The sequence below is a fragment of the Musa acuminata genome, chromosome BXJ3-4, assembly GCF_036884655.1.
Source record: "Musa acuminata AAA Group cultivar baxijiao chromosome BXJ3-4, Cavendish_Baxijiao_AAA, whole genome shotgun sequence".
Taxonomy (NCBI): Eukaryota; Viridiplantae; Streptophyta; class Magnoliopsida; order Zingiberales; family Musaceae; genus Musa; species Musa acuminata.
Window position 1 is genome coordinate 36,157,949 of NC_088352.1, and position 19,921 is coordinate 36,177,869.

The following is a 19,921-nucleotide window of genomic DNA, read 5'->3' on the forward strand; positions in this document are numbered from 1 at the left end:
TTGGAATTTCAGAAAACCAATTCATGTAAGCTGTACACGACGACTCCGTGGAGTCAAAGTCAACTAAGCTTTGCGGAGTCGAACTGTCTTATATGGATCGAAACAGAATCTCTAGACAAGATTTTAGATGGGGTACAGAGCTGCGTCCGGCAGTAAACGACTCTGCCAAGTCAAAGTTTGGTGGTTGTGGATAGGCTGATGCATGAACAATTTAGCCTCCGCTTGCACATCGCATTTTTCTCGTCTTGTGACCTTCAATTGATGGTTCGGATTCTCTTCCTCATTCAGATTAAGCTGAAGAGCCTCTGGGATATATAATATACCGATCATTTTCTACTCGATACGCTAAACCATGGTTATTTTACTAGTTATTTATCCTTGCATACGCAGCAAAGAACGTATAAGGAAAGGGAAAGCCACCATCGACGTGCACCACCTTCAACGAAGAAAAAGTCAAAGTCTGCCAACCCAAGCCGCAGCCGCAGTTCCGGAAATTACGGAAATCAGCGTGCGCCCACGTATCAGATTAAGTTGTACATCTTTGTCAAACCATTTCCATGGTTGACTTCATCTGCATCCCATTCCCTCATATGATGGATACCAAAGAACAAGGTATCCACAGAAGGCAGAGGAGACGATGGGGAGGCTGGGCAACGCCGGCAATGCTCCAAGGACCAACCATTCGACTCATCCCCACCCTTCGGGCGACGATCCAAGGATCAGCCATTTCTGCCATCCCCATCCTCTCGAGCTCACGTCTCTGGAGCAGGCGCTGACCCCGACGATCTGCGCTGGTTGCGCCTCTCCGGCCGCCGGATGTGTCTACTCTTGCAAGGCATGCAACTACGTCTTGGACGTCTCCTGCGCCAAGATGCCGCGGCGCATCCGCCATCCCGCGCATCCGCACTCCGTCAACCTCTTCGCCACGCCCCCTTCCAAAGACGGCCCTTCCAACTGCGACGCGTGCGGCCGCAGCGGCAGCGGCTTCACGTTTTACTGCGATCCCTGTGGCTTCCGGTTGCACTGTCAGTGCGCCGCCAAGCCGCTCACCATCAACCATCGCGCGCACCCTCACCATCTCAACCTCGTCTTCTCTCCTCCTTACGAGGACAAGGGGTTCTCGTGTGATATCTGTGGGGACGCGGGCTTGAACCATTGGCTCTACCGCTGCGCGGCCTGCGAATTCGATGCCCATATCGGGTGTGCGACGGGTGGGACTCTGCAGCCTCTGGCGCGAACTCCGACGACACGGCAACAGGCTCCAGCGCGAACACCAAAACCACAGCAACAGGCTCCTGCGCGAACACCTACGCCACGGCAGCAGCAGGCTTCGCCGAGGCCATCTGCGCCACTGCAGCAGGCCTCGCCGAGACCATCTACGCCACAGCAACAGGCAGCGCGAAGGCCACGTACGTCGCAGCAACAGGGCCCGCGGCTACCGACATCGCAGCAACAGGGTTTTCAGCGGCCATTTGCGCCACAGCAACTGGCTCCACCGCTGTCACTGTTGCCTCCGGGACTACTGCAGCCACTGCGGCCACTGCTGCCACCAGGACTACTGCAGCCACTGCGGCCACTGCTGCCACCAGGACTACTGCAGCCACCGCGGCCACTGTGGACGCAGCCGCCACAGATGAACCAGGCGACTCAGGGATCTAACAATAGCGTGGAACAGCAAAACGGTGAAGGTACTGGAAGCAGAGAACAGCAGATCGGCGAAGACACCAAAAGCGAAGAACATCACAACGGTGAAGGCACTGAAAGCGTTGAACATCATAACGACGAAGGCGACATACCCGACACAACTGGTGAAGAAGACGGCGACGTCGGTGGTAGCAGCTCCGCTTATCACTGGAATCAAGATGGCTGCGACGATGGATCAGATTGGATGATGACTCAAGATGGAGGTTACGATGAATCAAGTTCGGTGCCGGAGGATTCCTTTGGGGGATCCGATGAGTCTTACGAAGTGAACATGGAGGTGACGTTTGAGCTATAGTATGGTCGAATTTGTGTGTGTGTTTGTGTGTTCTTGATGTTCTTGAAAGGACCTTTTTCTAGATTTTGCCATAAATGTGAGACTGTATGTTCTGTTCTGTTCTCTTCTCTGGCAATTCATTCTGGAGCTATCTTTGTTGCACTTGTTTCATCTTTCTAATAAGACTCTGTTGGATGGTTTGAAAGAAAATTAAGGATTCTGAATCAAAAATGAAAATACAGTGAAAATGAGGTGTTATCTGAACATAGTGCATATCATGATTCCCTGTTTGAGGTCAACAATGGCAAAATTTAGACAAGAGATGGAAGACTTGCAAAGTCAGATCCATGACTTTTCTTTCCTGAAGATAAGACATCTTTCAGTCAACACGCTTACACACATATGGCGTAGACTTGGTGGAGTCTACGCCAGCAAAGTCAGGTCTACGATATATATACACACATGTATAAAATAAACATAGCATATAGTGAGAGTCAATACTAGTATTTTCCTAAAGATTAATATGCTCCAATCGAACCTGCTTAGATATGATTGTAATCATCAGGTTCGATCAAGAGCTCAGTGCCATAAGAACCTGCATGCAAGAGATAGACTTTGGGACGGTTCTTGTGTCAGTCATCGTTGGATACACGATAATTAAGAGAGTCGTAGCATGTCAATTCTCAATGCTTGGAAACCACACCGAAGAGTACCCAGAAAGACTTGACCGCCTGCAACTGGCATTAGGCATACTGGTTAGCGTTCATCTTCCTGTGGAATCCTGAGGAGGTGCCGCACGGATACAGTAGAATCCTTCAGTCGTGTCTTAAGTCTAAATCTCCATTATCAAAAGTCTCAAGATTCCACTTTTATCGTACAAGTAATCACAGAGAGAAAAGAATAGTGATTTGCGGCAATTACTTGATCGTTTTTGGCTCATGTTCTTAATAAACCTTCACCTGTTATTGGTCTGATCTAATCTGGCAATACCTTTTAGTCGGATCCTGACAGCAATCTACAGAGCAAAAAAGAATTCTTACCGCATAAGAACATGAATCTGATTCCCAAGTTGTCTTTCTTGTCATAGCTTTGGATCCTTTTCATGCCTTTAAATATACTCTTTAGTATAGTTAGTTCAACCCTGATTCAAAGCAAGCCGAGTTGATGAAAGATGTGTAGAGAACCAACTGAAACTGGCTCAATCTTTTGTCTTCATGAAACAGTTCATAATAGACTAATCCACTGATACATCACAACAATATTTTCAAGTAATCTGCATTTCAATTACAATCTCCATGTGCCTGTGGCCACACAAAAAATTATCTCCAATGTTCAAGAGGAAGGACTTTGACATATAACCTAATTTGAAGCTATTTTTACAATTTAGGAGACTGTTCGTCGTCTCTAATTTTGACATCCATAGATGCATAAACAAAAAAGACATTATCTGACTGCTCCAAATCTTCTGATAAGCAAGGCTGTTTCCTACAGGAAAGCATGTCAAATCTTCTTTTTTTATGTTCCGAAGAATTTTCAACCTCCCAATATAGGAAATCCTGACATTTCATCCTTCAAAGCTTTTACTTTCTTTCAGCTGCCACTCTGTTCTTGAAGCCATCTGCATAACTATCAAGAATGTTTATGGCATGACATGCAGATGCTGCAGAACTGGATCCATTTTGTTTGTTGATGCTGTAACTATCTACACAATCTTGTACTTCAAATTTGCTTTTCTTTGGTTCCCCTCCAGCCACATCTTGACTTCATATAATTTAATGGTCTATTTTACCAGTAGATGGTGTCACAAAACTCTTGATGTTGTATTTTGAATATACTCTCCTCTGATTCTCCTCCCACCATATCTCAGCTTCCTTCTCACTAAAATGTTTCCGGCTGTAAACAAGACAACAAGATGGCTCATTATTTGCTCCAAACAAACTATAGCTCACCAAAATTCTGCAACTTATATAACGTGTAATATGTGAAGAATAACATGTATACTGTAAAAGGTATGCAGAAACCTTAGATACAACATCTGTGTGGAAGTACAGATTTAGACATATATTACATAAATTATGTGTGTTGTGTATGTAACTATAAGCATACATGATAAGAAGACTTCGGGAAAAGGACTTACCTAAACCTTACGCGATTGAGGCCCTTCTGGCCACTTGGCAAAGTAATGAAGGTAACATATACACCAACTTCAACTTGCTCCACCCGTTCATTCTTTGATTCCTTGGTTCGACAGTTTTTTGCATCTGTTGCAGCTACGGTTGCATCACAGTATGAGCTTGTGGAAGTCTGGTCCTTAATGCTTGTATGTACATCTGTACACTGGTGATGGTATGCAAAGACCAACTTTTCACCTTCAGGCCTCAAAAACTTCGTTTGGGCAGGGCAACATGTGCTGTTGGCATCAACAGTGGATCCAATATTACTTACTTGCCTCCTTGTTGAAAGCTTCTCTGTCAAAGCATTTATCTGATCCAAAGTAAACTCATTTCAGATATTCTTCGGATAAAAAGAAATAGAACTAAATGGGCATTGTAAAAGTCACAGTGGATCACTTTCTTTTCGACTAATCATGATTCACTACTTGCAAGCTGCCCAATCACATAAATACAAAGATCTACTAAATCAATTTCTCAAGACAGTTTACAGTAGCTCAGTCTCATTCAAGCATAACTATACAAGATGATTTGCTGTCCATTTTTTGTGAATTTAAAACAGGCTGTAGCCCTTGTAATGGACTGACTGTATATGCAGATAAGAGTGTTTCTGTAGAATTCTAAAACAGGTATGAGATGAATCTGAAAGTTAATACAGGATGAGTACTGTGTTTGCATGAGACACTAGGTTATATCGGTCTACCTTCAGGAAGCATAAATGCACATTTCTGTATTAACCACTCTAACCTTCTACCGAAGATGACAGACTGAAGAAACATGTTTGAAGTAAGCAAAAAGACCTAGTAACAAATTGTGGTTGTACCCATACCTGAGTGGTTAGAATCTTTATTACAGCATTTGCAGCTTTGCACTTTTCAGCTTCATCCTTTGCCAGCAACCAGGTTTCCTCAATTTTACGTTTACACTGTTGGAGTTTCCGACTTTTACTTTGGCATTTTTGAGTCAGGGATTTAGCCTAATACAGCGAAAATTACAAGGTAAGCACGATCATTCTTTCCTCAAGGGAAAGGTGATACGCTGTCCTTACAAATAAATTAAAAATGCAGCTAATATATAAATAACCAAATGCAAAATGTACAAAAGCAATCTCAAAATATTTTGGTAGGGGGCTGAAGAGAGGCTGAAAATGAAGTAAAAACTAAATTTCCATTTCCTGAAGTAATAACATCATCAATATGAACACAAATATATGTTCACGTAATAAATTTTCTTTGTTGCCAGAATTGATGTCCTTTATAACCTATTTCTGTTTAATGGCAAAAGGTGTGAAATATTCGAAAACTAATGCTACCCGTTATTATAGCACTAGAAACTGGATTTTAGATATTACAGCTCTCATCAAGCATGAATGCACAATTAGACATTTCAGGGAGTTCGATTATGCTTATAAAAATATCATCCTTAGTAATTCTTTTAAATATTGTTTTTATTGTTCCACATGTAGCCAGTCATTCGACAGAAAAGGAAAAGAGAATGTCAGAAACATGCAAGGACTGAAACAAAAGAACCGCTGACTAAAATTCCCAATGAATAAATGAAAAGACAATATTATCCAGCTAAGAAGAAAGCTTAATTTCAATTATATCAAACCCAAACGTGATGTGACATTAAGATAGATTGTATGGTTCTCTTTCACAGAAGATCTGCAGTTATAACTTCTAAAATAGGAAAATGTACCTCAGTTTGAAGTCGCAGTAGTTCTTCTCTCACTATCTTATCCACATTGTCTAGATCTTTTCTCAAGCTGCTAGCTTTGGATAGTTTAAATTTCCTCTCCGGTGGAGAATTCCGTGCATGAACATGAAAAGGATCAGAAAACTCTTGTCCTGAAATAGGAACCACTTTCAAGGAGTTCTCTCTACCATGTTCAATGAACTGTGGGGGGCATGGCACGTGTCCCCACCTTTGATTTGCTATGACTGGTGAACCTGAATGTTGATTCTGCTTTTCTTCACGCACAGATTCTGCATCTGCTTCTGCTAGTTTAGTTTCCTCAACAGCTGATAATTTACGATAAAATGTTTTTTCTTCAGTGATGAATGAAGGTTCCCTCTTTAACCTTAGATCAGAATATCCCTCAGTTGTTAGCAGTAATGGTCTAGGAGTTGAGATTTCCATGTTTATTCTAGGTTCTGAAATTGTTTGCAGCTGAGTGCAGCACGTATTGCAAACACGATACTTCTTGCATTTATTTGGTGCCAGAGCTGCATTCATGACCTTGTTGCTGCTACAGGGATGGCAAAACATAAAACCACAATTGTAGCAATTATGCTTCTTCCTAGCAAAGCCAAAAACCATTCTGCAACCTGTGCAGATTAACTGGTCCTTGCTTGAGATAAATTTATGCAAACAAGTGACAATTGTGAAGTTGGAACCGCAGGCTACACTTTCGACATGTCTATCTTCCAAGAACTCCACCAGAGTTGGGGCGCTTCTGTCTTTATTATCACCTAATCCAAGTTGTCCATTTCCACCCCTCCCCCAAGTATACACTTTTCCCTTTGTCGTCAACACTGCCACATGAAAAGAACCTGCAGATATCTCCTTGACAAACTCACTTTTAAGCAACCCTTCAACTCTAGCTATCGAAACATCCTCCGCATGAGGATTTCCTAACTGCCCATTTGCTGAACTTCCCATAGTAAAAACTATACCAGTAACTGTAAGTGCAGCAGTTAACGTAGTTCCGCAGGACACTTGAACAAAATCACAATCCACGAGTGAAGCAACGCAAGTTGGTGCAAGCTTCCTGTCCTTATCTACATGACCAAGCCTCCCTTTATCGTTGTCGCCCCAAGTGAATAGTTTACCACCTGGAGAATTGCTTTTGACATGACCAACTACGATTTCAACAACAGCAGCAGTATGCCATGGTCCACACGCGACTGATTTTACTCTAAGCCCTTTCAAGGACTCGACTTCTTTTGGCTGAGAGATACTTTGTACATCCCCATGACCAAGAACACCAAATGTTCCATCCCCACAGGTGAATAACTGCCCAGAAGAAGACACTATTGCTATGTGCCATTCACCGCATGCGATCCTCGATATAAATACACCGTCTAAAGGACCAGATATTCTATGGGGAAACCACTGGGTTTGGTGGCCATCACCGGAAAGATCAAGGCCATGGTTGCTGTCACCCCAGACATAAACTTCACCAGAATTTGCAATAGCAAAGGTGCACTGTGCCCCACAAGCAACTCTTTGTACAGAGATACAAGTAAGAGACTCGACAAGTTTAGGATAAGGTGCATCCATATTGACCTTATGACCCAATCTTCCACCATTTTCCAAGCCCCAACAGAAGACTTCACCCTGTTTAGTAACTAAAGCAGCATGCTTCTCCCCACAGGACACGTTCCTCACATCGAGCGCTCTAGTTGAATCCAATAGCTTGGGAAGTGAAAAATCAACACCTCCTACTCCTTTTCCCCACATGAAGGCATCCTTTAAACCGTCATTGACATATATCTTAGGAGATTCATGTTCGGATGAGCTGAGCTTAGAAATTGGAAACATTCTCTGTCCTTTACTCAAATTAGAGTCTTTCTTTTCCTTCTCACCATAAGAGACCACATGGGGCAGGCGAGGTAGTATTTTGTCCAAATAAGATTGTATATCCGATAAGGTTCTTTGTCTTGGAGAGTAAAATTCATCAGACGTGTTCATCATTCTATCTGATAAATGCTTATCTAGCAGAGATCGAGCAGGAGTACCGTATAAACTGCGCACCTTCAAGAGAAAAATTATGCATGGTGGTTTGTCAATTAAAATATAAATGAGACCAAATAAAGTAACTCATAGAGATTTTACTGGTTGTCTTTGAAGAGAAATCCAACGAAAAGGTTAGCTCAAGAGATTGCATGTTCAAGGCAGAAGCAGATGGAATTCATAAGGAGTCTAGTTTTCAACCTTTGCTAATTTAGCTGAACCCTGGAGAAGCCCCAGGTTATGATTCGTTGCAACATAGCCAACAGGGCTGTTGGCGCAAGTGTGTGCCCATCTGCTACTTCTTATGTTAGCCAAAATTCTTGGTTGATGAGAAGCTGATACCAAGGCTGTCAAACCCAGACACCAAGATTCAGCTTGTTCTTTGTCTTTGCATATCTAAGCCAAAACATATCACACAAGCAAGTCAGAAAAGCAGTTCAAAGTAGAAGAGCATAAGAGGATCAGTTCACAAAGAGGTGGCAACTTCATCATTCACCAAGAGACAACTTTACTGAATGAACCAAGTGAGGGTGAGTACCAAGTCAAGCGAACGTTGACCATTTTCATATACAAGTGAAAAGGACTGATTCTTTTTATCTGCCTGATTCTGACGCAGGAAATTTACCTGCATAATTGTTTGGTTCAAATTAAGTCGGGAATTGCTACTACGATTAGTGGACCAATGACTACCACTGATCAAACTGTTGATTCAATAATACATACAGTCTGCTGGCCGGAGATGACTTTGGAAACGGCATCCAAGTTCAAGTGTTTTTCCTTCTCCCCCGAGTACCAGATTAAGATTTTCTCATCCTGCAAACCAAATAACTCAAACAGATGAGTTGCAGAAACATTCCTCCAAGCAATGCTTTCCGACTCGTAACAGAGCATCAATAAGAAGAAAGTTGGGAAAGAAACACAAATGTTCAGCCCTGAAACACATACCGTTGATAGCCTGAAAGGGCAGAATTTGGGCTTCCCTCTCCTTCCACATTTCAGAAGATGTGCACCCTTCTTCAAAGCTGTAATGGCCTTTGCAAGAAAACGAGGGGGAAAAAGCTCATTTCACTAATTTGCGCATCTAAACGCAAGAAGAAACAGTAAAGACATTTGCATCAGAAGGGTCTAAGAATTAGGAGATTGCAGTGTTCAGGCTTCAAACCGAATTCCTAGGTGACCAAAAAATTAATTATTTTGTTGAAATTAGTTGTGTCTGAAAAGCTTCAGAAAAAGAAGGAAATTTATTTTGGACACAATGAAATTTGTGTATACATACATCACAACAACAGATAAATGACAGACCATCACAAGAGGATACACAAGTACATGGATAACATAAGTTCCATTCATTTAAGATATGAATAGGACTGCTTAAAAACGAAAAAGATGATTGGTAGGTCATTTGGATCACTCTCGGAGGGAAACACAAAGAAGATGATGTTTCATTACGTGTAGTAAAACTTTTTATGCCCTCTTCAAGAGTTCTGCAAAGCCACACCAAATTAAATCTCGCGAACTCTCTCCTCGTTTCCCTTGTGTGTTTTTGTGTGTGTGTGTGTGTGTGAGGGAAGGACGGAGGGAAAATTACATCAAACTAGAGTTCCATAATCGACGAAAAAGAAAGCATTCATGTCATTTCAAATGTATAATCCACATCCAGCTTCTTGCCAGAGAATGAAGATGGCTACTACAGAGAGAGAGAGAGCAAGAAACCTGTTCAACTTCTCTGACCGAGGGGGTTCTTCTTTCGAAATTTTCAGCCATTTCACTCCGCTCGACGCTCTGCAAGGGTGCTCATCGAACGAATAAAGAGGAAGAAAGAAGAGAGGAGGACATCACGCAACAGAAGCCAAAGAAAAAGCAGGAGAGCAACAGAGAGAGAGAGTCTCAAGGACTGTGACCTTCCCCAGGAAAGGAAACAGTGATGTACTTAAAGGAAGAAGCTCGGGTGACAGAGGAGGAGCAACAACTGATCCTGGCCTCAGTAAACTACCGACTACAGAATCCTTTCTTTCCTACAAAGAAAGTGACGGAGAGGATCCTGAGCTGTGCTCACTTTTTTTTTTTTTTTGCTGCTTTTTCTTCCCTGCCTCTGCCTCTCTTTTGTTCTTCTCCAAGACAAGGATCATCTCGGACATGCATCCAGGCTTGCCATGACACCAGCCTCCCCCCTCCTCCTCATGGGCTGTTTCACCAGTATACTGTTCTCCTCGGCTTTAGCGCACCACCGATGGGGAGCGAAGGTACGCAGCATTTTAAATTCAAGCGCATGGCACAGCCAGCATTAATTAGTCTTAATCCGAGGCTGAGAAGCAGCGACCAAACGAAGAAAAGCGGCGGTGGGGAAGGGAAGCACGTGTGCATCGATGGCTGCCGCTGTCCGCATCCGCCACACCCAACCAACTCGGTCGCCGCGCCATGTGATGCCGTCAATCGACATCATGAACTACCCGGAGGAAAAGAACTGAATCGAATCGGGTTTTATTCGGATCCGGACCTGAAATCCAAAACGATAAGCTTTTGGATGTGACGCCAAAGAAACTTTAATTACAAGTATCTAATTATTTCCGAATGGATCTAAAATATATTCACATTAATGGATTTCCAACATCCAACGTCTGGGTTGGGTACAGTTATCTGTCGACTAAACGGTGATGCCTGATTCCAAATGTTCTCTGTCAACCATGACGCTTCGCTCCGCCATTAAGACACGGGGTTTGAAGCGTACCAGCGAGGAAGACAGCGAGCGGACTCTGCTGCGTCGCTGCCGTTTGCGTCAGCGGAGACGAACGAGTTTGATGCCGCACGTGATGCCCGTCACGTGAGCACATATGTCCTGACAACTAAAACGAGACTACACAGAGCACGCAGAGAAATGAATTAGTGCGATTACAGATCAACACGAAGATTGATTGGTTTACTACACATGTGAGGTATAGGGATTTTGCCCAAATTTCATCGTACATAATTTTGATTGGCCGCCGACAGTTAATGCAGAGCGGCCGGTCGGTGGTGAGATGGAACGGTTGGTGCCTCGCCATGGGATTCTGTGAAGGACGACCGGGCTCGTGCTTTATGCATCAAGTTTCACGCAACCCCATGATATCAGCAGTCCTCCCAGGTGATCCATGTCTGGTTTCGTGTGTTTAGGTTAGGTCATTTCTTGGGACTGCCAATGTGGTGAAAAGAAACGAGGCACGCGATCTGCTATAGACCATGCAACCAACGAGGAAGAGCGCGATGTCATCTTCATCTTTTCCACGATTTAGAGTTAATCATTATCGACATTTAGGGTGTTGCAATATTTAATAGTAATATGAGAGTCAACGAGCTCCGAAAGATTCAAATCGGAACGAGGATGAAGCATAGTTTATATGGATGATAACAAATTAACGAGATATGATGTGATGGCGACGAATAAAAACATTATGATCAATATTTTACGAGTGAGAAGATGGTTAGATACTAAGATAATGGAGGAACCATAAGAATACAAAACGCGTTCCATCATCAATCATCCGTGTGATGGATGAGGATCAATAATTCACCTCACCAAACACTACTAAAGAACTACACGCACAGGTCACATCACGATTCCAAGGCCATCTCGCTCGTCTTCGTATGTATCTCGTCTTGTTTAACCCAATCAAACTGTTGTTAAGATTCTCTAAAGAGCTGTGAGAAGCTAGATGACAAATGACCTTGCCGTCAACCATGTGAGCTAATGAGGATCTAATCCCTCCTTTTATTTCTGGTGCTCAATCCTCTAAAGGGGACTATGGCTACCAACCTTGTATGATTATGATTGGAATTGATGGGTGATCACGAAATATTTTCTCGAAACAAAAGTACTGTACCACTGAAAACAACCAAAGTAAAATATTTTTTAGTGCTCTTCATCATAATGCATTCTATAATACTAAGCATCATTTTTTCTTTGGTTAGACTTAGTTAGGATGATCGCTATAAATAAAAAATAAAGATACTTAATTCATAATCTAATGGTCTTGATCTATTATAGAACATAGAAATAAAGACTTCATAACGATAATAGAGAAGATATTCATCTCTAGTTAGGCATCTTAGTGAATGATGTTGGTAAGAATTAAGATTACAAGCGAGAGATGTGGTTGTTCCTTCGCCTGCCCTTCTCAGTTTTCTTTTCTTTTGTTCTACTGATGAAAGGTGGTTCTCTCGGAACACTACATAACAATGATACAAATGGCAACTAGCCTTTCTCCCAAAGTGTTCCCTATCCCGGTAGGCTATGCTGCTTTCTAGGGTTGGGAGCTCCTCCTTGGAGTACTTGTATCTGTCATAAAGTGGTCTCTTCAGGCAGACAAGCCAGTCCATTCGACTCGAAAAGTCAATTAGGCATATAGGCTTTCATGATTGTACAGGACTGAAAGCTCCATGCCCAGATGGAGAAAAGGATTACATGACAATCTCCTTCTTTTAAAGCTTTTGGAGAGTTTGCCGTCGCGCTCACCCCAGCGCCGGTGTGAGAGTGTCGTGCGTGTGTTCTCTTTCGCGTTATTATTGCTTGTTGGTATGTTCATGGAATTGCTGGATTGTTTGTAACTTTGTATCATAGCTCGTTATTTCTGGATGATCTCTTTCCTTGAACGTTTTTGCGGTGTCATTGCCTTACGTTGATCTCTGCAGGAAGGCCTTGCTCACTGTTCTCGTCTCCCTACTTCATTTCTCTGTACACGTAAAGCGAAATGAGAGGCAACATGATGACAAAAGCCATGCATTTGTCTCCTGTCCCACTGCCACGCCCACGAGCGGCCACGCTCGGCTGCCGGCGCAGCGGTTGGCCGGGGCGTGGTGTAGACCCACGCCTGTCCCGTGCGCAGCAGCGCCTGAGGCGGAGCAGCGTCGGCCGGAGTTAAGCCCATGCCGCATCATTTTCGCCATCATTACCATCAAGATAGTCGATGCAACCCCCGACAGCGGCATCGATGATGGCCTATACATGTCTACCTGCCACTGACCGAGCGTGTCATAGATTTGAAGGCCTCGGAGAGGATGACACAGCGAAGAGAAGACCGGGGAAGGCTGCTCGAGCTGCAGCAGCTGCTGCTTCGGAGACAGTCACAATCACAAGGCTTCTGGACGCCGAACTGGGACCATTTTACCTGAGTGGCCACCGTGTCTCGGAACAGATTCAGCCTCAAGCTTTATACTATTCCCATCAAAAAAGTGCTGTTTAAACTGAAATGTCAATCAAAAACATCAAAATCGGAACTTTTCTTACATCGCAATCTATGTTGAAGACCAAGTTTCACAGGCATAACAAGTACATTGTCATATGAAATCCGTAGGACTTGTGCTACAATGATAGATTCCGTCAACGAGTCACAGTTTCAGGCCGGGCTGCACCGTGAAACTCTGCAGCTCGTGTTGCTGAATGAGATGCAAGCTCTTCTTCCCACCTATTTGGGCCTCAATTGGGCTGTCGGTCCGGTTTGAAACCATAACGAGGCCTATTCTAAGCAACCCGGTCCGGTTCATATGAACCGGCTCACTGCCTTCTTAACGATCGTCGTTCCCGTGGGAAGCGTATTACCCCAAACTCCCCTGTTCTGCTCGGTGGGGTGCTGCGGCGATGGGGAGGGCGAAGAAAACCCGCAAATTTGCGGTCATGAAGAAGCTCGTCAGCTCGAAAACCCTCAAGAAGTAAGCGAAACCTTTTCACTCTTCTCGGCCTCTCCTCCAGTCTGTGACCTAAACTTCCTGCAGGTACAAGGAAGAGATTCTGAACCCTAAGAAGAAGGATCCCGAGAAGGAGAATCTGCCCCGCAATGTGTACGAATTTCTTCATCATATGTTCTACGTTTTCGTCCTTGAGTTGCCGTCTAGCTTATTTTTCGATTGATGTTTTGATAGCCCGAGCGTATCTTCGGCGCTGTTCTTTAAATACAACACCGCACTTGGTCCGCCTTACATGGTCATCGTGGATACCAATTTTATCAACTTCTCCATACAAAATAAGGTGACCCTCGTTATAGTGTTTGCGTCCTTGGATGTTGATTGTTTTATCTGAACTAAAAGTGAGTAATTTGGTTTTCTATGCCTCAAAAGATTGTTTTTTTTAATGGTAAACGTCTTGATCATGGGCCAATATTTGTGGATCCTTTGTTTTGCAACGTAATCGACCAAGGCTAAGGGCTCAGTTGTTACCTTCAGATTGTATGGAATCCCCTAGATCGGTTCCTTTGCAGTAGGTGATAGTTAGTGTCTGTCTGCGAATCATAGCCCCTGATGGACATATGGGTGATATTGCTACTTGTTTTATAGCCATCAAATAATAAAATTGAATTTACAGTTTTGAACTGGTTTTTGTTTGGAGATTAGTTTCGACCAGCTAGGTTTACATTCTAATGAGCGGCCTTTAGTTCAGACATGGCAGGTTTTAGTGGAAACCAGGAAAGTAGATATGAATGAAATTATTCCTGTGTTGTATCAGCCCAATAGTTACAAGGCAAAATATATCTCGTCTTGTAAGCCTTAAGATTACCAATGCTAGGAGGTTTTCATACTCGATGACTTTCATATTTGTTCCATCTTATCAGTTATTGCTAGTAGCTGGTATTTAATGCTGCCAACAAGTATGGTATTCCAATTTTCATGGAAATTTGATTGTAGTAATTAACAGAAGAAAATTAGCCAATGATCTTTCTGGAAGTATAAGCATTCGACATGTAGTTTTTGTATTAGATATGGTCATATCTAGCAAAGATTATAGGGACTCAAAGTGTTTTTGTATTTAATAATGCATATCCTTTTGCAGTGTAGGGATTTTTTAGAACCTTCTCTGAAGTTTGAAAACAGTGTCTTAGTGTTTCTGTTTCTTATGAAGGGTGATGGTTAATCAAAATGTACTGACACCTGTTAATTTCTTTTGAAAAGACAAGTCTCATTGCTTCCTCACTGGCCTTTCTAAACCAAACAAATAATGATTGGAAAAGTCTATAGAAAAGCCTTTTATATAGTAATGCAGATTATTGTTCAATTCAATTTCAACTATGATTGACATATGGAAGAAAATAGGGCCTCAAGTCAGTCAACAATCTAATACTTGCAAAAATTTGTAGTTGAAGTTCATCATAGATGTCTCAGTTTCATCCCAAGTTTGTAAAACGTGTTTTTGCTGTAGGAAAATATGTTATTTTCTATTGATTCTTGCTCATGGCTGATTCCTTTTTCAATTGTTTTAGTTGGATTTGGAGAAGGGCATGATGGATTGCCTTTATGCAAAATGTAAGTTGGCTTTTGGATGACAATGGTTTTTCCTTTTATTATTCTTTAGTCAGTCATAGGATTGTCTGGTTCATTTTAGCAGCTTGATTTCTCTTCTTATTATTATTATTTTTCCTTGTTTGTGTTGTAGGCACTCCTTGCATTACTGACTGCGTGATGGCTGAGCTTGAAAAGTTGGGACAGAAATATCGTGTAGCTTTACGGCAATCTTTCTCATGAGTGCTTTATGCACCACTATTTAACCTCTTAAAAACTTCATTTTCCATGTACTTTTACCTATAATTCAAGTAGATATAAGATCAATTTTTTTTTCTGTTTCTCCTACAGTATTGCAAAAGATCCTAGGTTTGAAAGGCTACCTTGCACACATAAAGGGACTTATGCTGATGACTGCATTGTTGACAGGGTTACTCAGGTATTGTAATACATATTGCACTTTGATATGGTAACTTGCTTTCTTACATTTGCTGTATGATTATCTTCGTTTCATGTAATTTCTTGTGCAAGTTATATGGTATACTGTGTTAAATTTCAATCTTTCACCTAAATTCTTCTGGAACTTCCCATTTACGTATGAACTTGCTATATATTAAATTCAAATTTTAGACAGCTATGGAGATATCCTATTGTTATGAAGTTGTTATAATATAAAATATCTCAAACAATAATATCTTGAATGACTACACTATATTTTGGTTTTTTGTAGAGTATCAACTGGTTGTTGATATCTGAATTATGTATTGTATTGGTCTGTATCAATCTTGTTTCTTTTGTTGAAAGTTTCGTTTTCTTTTTGGAAAAGCACAAGTGTTATATTGTTGCAACGTGCGATAGAGACTTGAAGCGAAGGATACGCAAGGTATATGCTTTAGAGCGAATTTGCAGTTCAGTATCTCGGTGACCTACCAAAGGTTTATAACAAACAATATGCATTTTTGTAGATTCCTGGCGTGCCTATCATGTACATCACACGACACAAGTACTCAATCGAGCGGCTACCAGAAGCAACAATCGGTGGAGGTGAGGGTCATTTTATGCCTTCAGCTAATTGACGTTGTGTTTTTAGTCGACTGCAGCTTCTTGTATTTTTACCACTAATAATTATTTAATCAATAAACTCTTAAATCCATATTTATGACCTGTGCAGCTCCAAGAATTTGATGAAGAGTTTCTTCCAGAGAGAACAAACTCAAATTGATGCTTTGCTCAAAGCAGGGAGATCCGTAGGCAGGTTCTCATTGATAGTAAATTAGATGAAAAATGCACTCTGTAACAGCTCTTGAAAGCTTTGTTTCACACTATAGAGACTCTCTCGTGTGGTAGAAGCTTCACATCGTGTTGACTCTACTATTGTCATCCATTTCATAAAAGAGCAACGTTGCCAAGGCACCATGGTTTGCCCTTTAACAAATATAAGATCGGTGACAAGTTCATAACAACATCTAGCATATATCATCTTAGTTTCTGAACTTTGCAAAATAAGAAACTACACAGTATCAAAAAGCTGCAGTGAAGTTGCAAGGAAATTCACTAGAACAGTACATGCTTGTCTCAGCATCATCATCTTGGTCTTGGAGTACAAATTTGCGAAAAAAAAAAAAAGGTTCTGAAGAACAAAACAACAACATTTCAGAAGATGCTTGTCTCAGAAACATTTTACATTTTTAGACGAATCAAAATTGATGCCTCATTCAACGAAGTCAACCTACAATATCAGTAATTCAGTTATAATAAATGAATATGTCACCTCATAAAAAAGGACTCTGTAGGCATTTAGGTCATGACATAGTGGCCGTCCCTCATTGCTGCAGTACTCCAAGGCTTCAGCAATATAGAAAGCAACCCTCAGACGCATTGCCCATTCAATAGTTTGATTTTCCCCTGTCCAGCAAAACATGGGATAAACAAATAAGAATAGACATACCAGCATAAAACAAAACAACAAGGAACTGTAACAATTCCTAAAATATAAACTGATTACATAAGATGTAAGATGTTGAAGAAATACAGGTTTCTCTTTCATCAAGAAGCCTGCTCATTTGTGTTTTATCAAAAAATTCTTTCTGTCGACTTTATCTATGTGATAAACGAATTGTTGTTTGCTATAGAGAACATAACAAATGCACTAGATTTTGCTTTTATTTCAAATCAAACCCTTGCCATTTCTGCTTCTTAAAAGCACCAGGCTACGGCATCACTGTTTCCGGTTTATAGGGGGGGACCAATTTATATAGATCTGTCGCTCTATCATCGAAATCGGTATCTCCAATTTTGACAAACCACTCAAACCTTATTTTGCCCTAATAATGCACATGGAGTTCATACTTGACAATTAGACACTAGTTATCCTACTTTAAATGAAGGTAAGTTCTCGATGAAATCTCAGCTACAAGCGGATGATATGACAAACTCAGCGTCCAAATCCAGATAATGACTTTGCAACTCTACATAGAAGAATGCAAAAGGGTAACTTTTTGACTTTTAGAGCTGCCAGCAAAAAGAAATGTTCCCCGATGAGAGTAACAGCAATGACCAGTTCAAAAGGCATAACAATTAGCAGAGCTTCACAATTCGATTCTACTGATCTACTTCTGTAAGTGTGGTTGTTTGCTCTCTCACTCTTTTGTACAACTTGTATAATATATAAACTCTCTCGTCATTCCGAAGAATGAGTAAGCATTAACTGAATACAAGAAAGAAAACTGTATTAGGGGCACCGAAGACGACTGTTGCTTACGCTCGTTTGCCTCATTATTTCTTCTTCTTCTTCTTCTTCTTCTTCTTCCGCACGTCTACGAAGATACATTGCTTGATTCTGAATTCCGGGCGAACGATGTTGGTCATCACACAGACGTTGATTCGCAGGAAACCAACACATGAACTCATAATCTTTCTAACATCACAAATTGAAATCCTTAATACAACAGAACCTTAAGCTCCAGTCGATGGTGCTGCTCTCACTGAATCATGCTAGTTTCTGTTCTCTCTCCTTCGGGTCTGCAGTCTTACGTATACGAGGCTTTATCATAAGCAAATTGTGATTAGTGAATGCGTGCAGTCGATGTCGGGGAAGACGAAGAATCCAGCTGAGAAAGGTAGTGACTATGATGATGTCCAACTTTAGCTTTATCAATCTTGCACAGAATGATTGGAGCAGGAAGGAAGGGAGCAGAAGTCCGTTGCAACACTTTGGCCGTGAGAAAGAAGTACGTGCCGCCGGTCCTCGTGATCTTGGGAGAAGCAAGAAACGGTGTTAGGATGATTAACGTAGATAAGATTAATCTAATAGCAGATAAGATTTTCTCAACTATACAAAATAATTTCTCTACTTCAGAAAAATTCTTTATTATGTTGAGAAAAATCTCCTACCTAATATATATAACTAGAAGAGGAACATATTATTCTTTAATAAAAAATTTTCAATAATTTTTCTTATTTTTTATTCTTTACAATATGATATCAAAGCGGATGAGACGAACGAGGCTCCACGACCATCGAAGTTTGTCATTCACCACATCCTTTGCTTCAAGCATCATATTACGAGGGCGTGATAGCAAATAAATTTTTTTTAATTATATGAGGAAAATTCTTCCTCCTAATTTGTATAATAAGGAGAGAGACATATTAATGTATTCAAGCTAAAGCTTCTTCAATAAAACTTCTTCAATAATTCTTCATATTCTATTCTTTCCACCATTATCATTTCTTTATCCTTTTGTCTTGTTTTTCCGATCACTCTTTTTATTTAATCTTTCATATTTCCGCATTTGCACTCTTAGTTCTTGTTTACCAATCTTGACTCTAATATAATTTATTAAAAATTCATCAATAATTAGTACCAATCAAATCGATCAAGAGAAACTAGACTCAGATATATATCATCGAGTTGCTCGAACAATTTAAATTGATATATTGTGAGTTAAATTAGATTGATGGATCAAGATAGATTGATCAAAGTTGGCTTTGCGAGCCGATCATTGATCCTAGTCTGTGCACCCCAGGATGGAATACAACAAGTGAGGTGGTGATCCCCCACCAAATTCCTGCAGGTGCTGCTATAATTGATGACCCGAAGGAAGAACAGAGCCAAATGTTGGCCACTGCTCTCTCTCTGGCGACGAGGGCCTCAACGAACAAGTAGCCAACTTCAAAAAAAGAGTAGGTAGTCTCATCTCATATCTCCACCTAAAACTAAGATTCTGTCATCGAACAAGCAGCCAACTTCAAAAAAATAGAGAGTAGGTAGTCTCATCTCATATCTCCACCTAAAACTAAGATGCTGAGCGTATGTTCTAAACTCTTTTAACTTATGGTCAAGCTTTCCGACAACAGAATCACATGGAGATTTGACCATAAACAAATTGGTCAACTAGATTGCATCAGCTTTTGTCTTCAGTTGCTACGAGATATTAGTCAATCGTTGTCGGGAAAGTAGCACGAAGTTATAACCGCAAACACTCCGAGGGCTGAGTTTGGCCACTAGAATCTCCACAACCAGTTTCTTGTACTCACAGGAAGTTGTGTTCATGAAGGGATCCGACGGGCTTCACTAATCTTCTATCTTTTCTCGGTCAAAGCTATCGAAATCAGTCCACTATGTATCAGAATCACAATCGTCATTCTTTCACACTACATTTCTTTTTCTCCTGCAGAACATGATTTTAAGATCAGAGGTTTTCTTTCTATTTTTCTTTGGCGTAGGACGACTTGCATGGATCTCATAGTCTTCGTGAGGCCATCATCGTGACGATAATGGCCTCAGATCATGACC

General features: G+C 41.3%; 3 protein-coding genes across 4 annotated transcripts; 2 read left to right on the forward strand and 1 right to left on the reverse strand.

The window, feature by feature from the left end:
* The first annotated feature begins 596 nt into the window (after positions 1–596).
* LOC103992533 (uncharacterized) lies at positions 597–2,096 on the forward strand. Its single transcript, XM_065147544.1, has one exon. It carries the CDS (start codon positions 638–640, stop codon positions 1,997–1,999), a length of 1,362 nt encoding a protein of 453 aa, XP_065003616.1. The 5' UTR covers positions 597–637; the 3' UTR covers positions 2,000–2,096.
* Positions 2,097–3,224: 1,128 nt separating this feature from the next.
* On the reverse strand, positions 3,225–10,079 carry LOC135635769 (PH, RCC1 and FYVE domains-containing protein 1-like). The gene is made up of 10 exons (XM_065147073.1): positions 9,786–10,079; positions 9,598–9,666; positions 8,830–8,916; positions 8,608–8,697; positions 8,423–8,509; positions 8,086–8,280; positions 5,848–7,905; positions 4,979–5,125; positions 4,116–4,462; positions 3,225–3,871 (listed from the first exon to the last, which is right to left on the reverse strand). The coding sequence occupies exons 2-10, from the start codon at positions 9,646–9,648 to the stop codon at positions 3,751–3,753; spliced, it is 3,183 nt and encodes a 1,060-aa protein (XP_065003145.1). The 5' UTR covers positions 9,649–9,666; positions 9,786–10,079; the 3' UTR covers positions 3,225–3,750.
* Positions 10,080–13,437: 3,358 nt separating this feature from the next.
* On the forward strand, positions 13,438–16,542 carry LOC103992698 (uncharacterized). 2 transcript variants are annotated; one of them, XM_065147448.1, is made up of 9 exons: positions 13,438–13,566; positions 13,630–13,695; positions 13,777–13,882; positions 15,108–15,150; positions 15,281–15,353; positions 15,478–15,565; positions 15,953–16,009; positions 16,092–16,170; positions 16,298–16,542. In XM_065147448.1, the coding sequence occupies exons 1-9, from the start codon at positions 13,496–13,498 to the stop codon at positions 16,309–16,311; spliced, it is 597 nt and encodes a 198-aa protein (XP_065003520.1). In that variant the 5' UTR covers positions 13,438–13,495; the 3' UTR covers positions 16,312–16,542. The 2 variants fall into 2 exon arrangements, with proteins under 2 accessions (XP_065003520.1, XP_065003521.1); XM_065147449.1 differs by having other exon boundaries at positions 15,281–15,323.
* The last annotated feature ends 3,379 nt before the right edge of the window (positions 16,543–19,921 follow it).

Coding starts and splice junctions, on each gene's coding strand:
- LOC103992533 (XM_065147544.1), top strand. CDS start 638: ATGGGGAGGCTGGGCAACGCCGGCAATGCTCCAAGGACCAACCATTCG.
- LOC135635769 (XM_065147073.1), bottom strand. CDS start 9,648: ATGGCTGAAAATTTCGAAAGAAGAACCCCCTCGGTCAGAGAAGTTGAA. Junction 8,510..8,607: donor TCATCTCCGGCCAGCAGACT/GTATGTATTATT, acceptor ACAATTATGCAG/GTAAATTTCCTGCGTCAGAA. Junction 5,126..5,847: donor TACTGCGACTTCAAACTGAG/GTACATTTTCCT, acceptor TCGCTGTATTAG/GCTAAATCCCTGACTCAAAA.
- LOC103992698 (XM_065147448.1), top strand. CDS start 13,496: ATGGGGAGGGCGAAGAAAACCCGCAAATTTGCGGTCATGAAGAAGCTC. Junction 13,696..13,776: donor GAGAATCTGCCCCGCAATGT/GTACGAATTTCT, acceptor ATGTTTTGATAG/CCCGAGCGTATCTTCGGCGC. Junction 15,354..15,477: donor AAATATCGTGTAGCTTTACG/GCAATCTTTCTC, acceptor TTTCTCCTACAG/TATTGCAAAAGATCCTAGGT.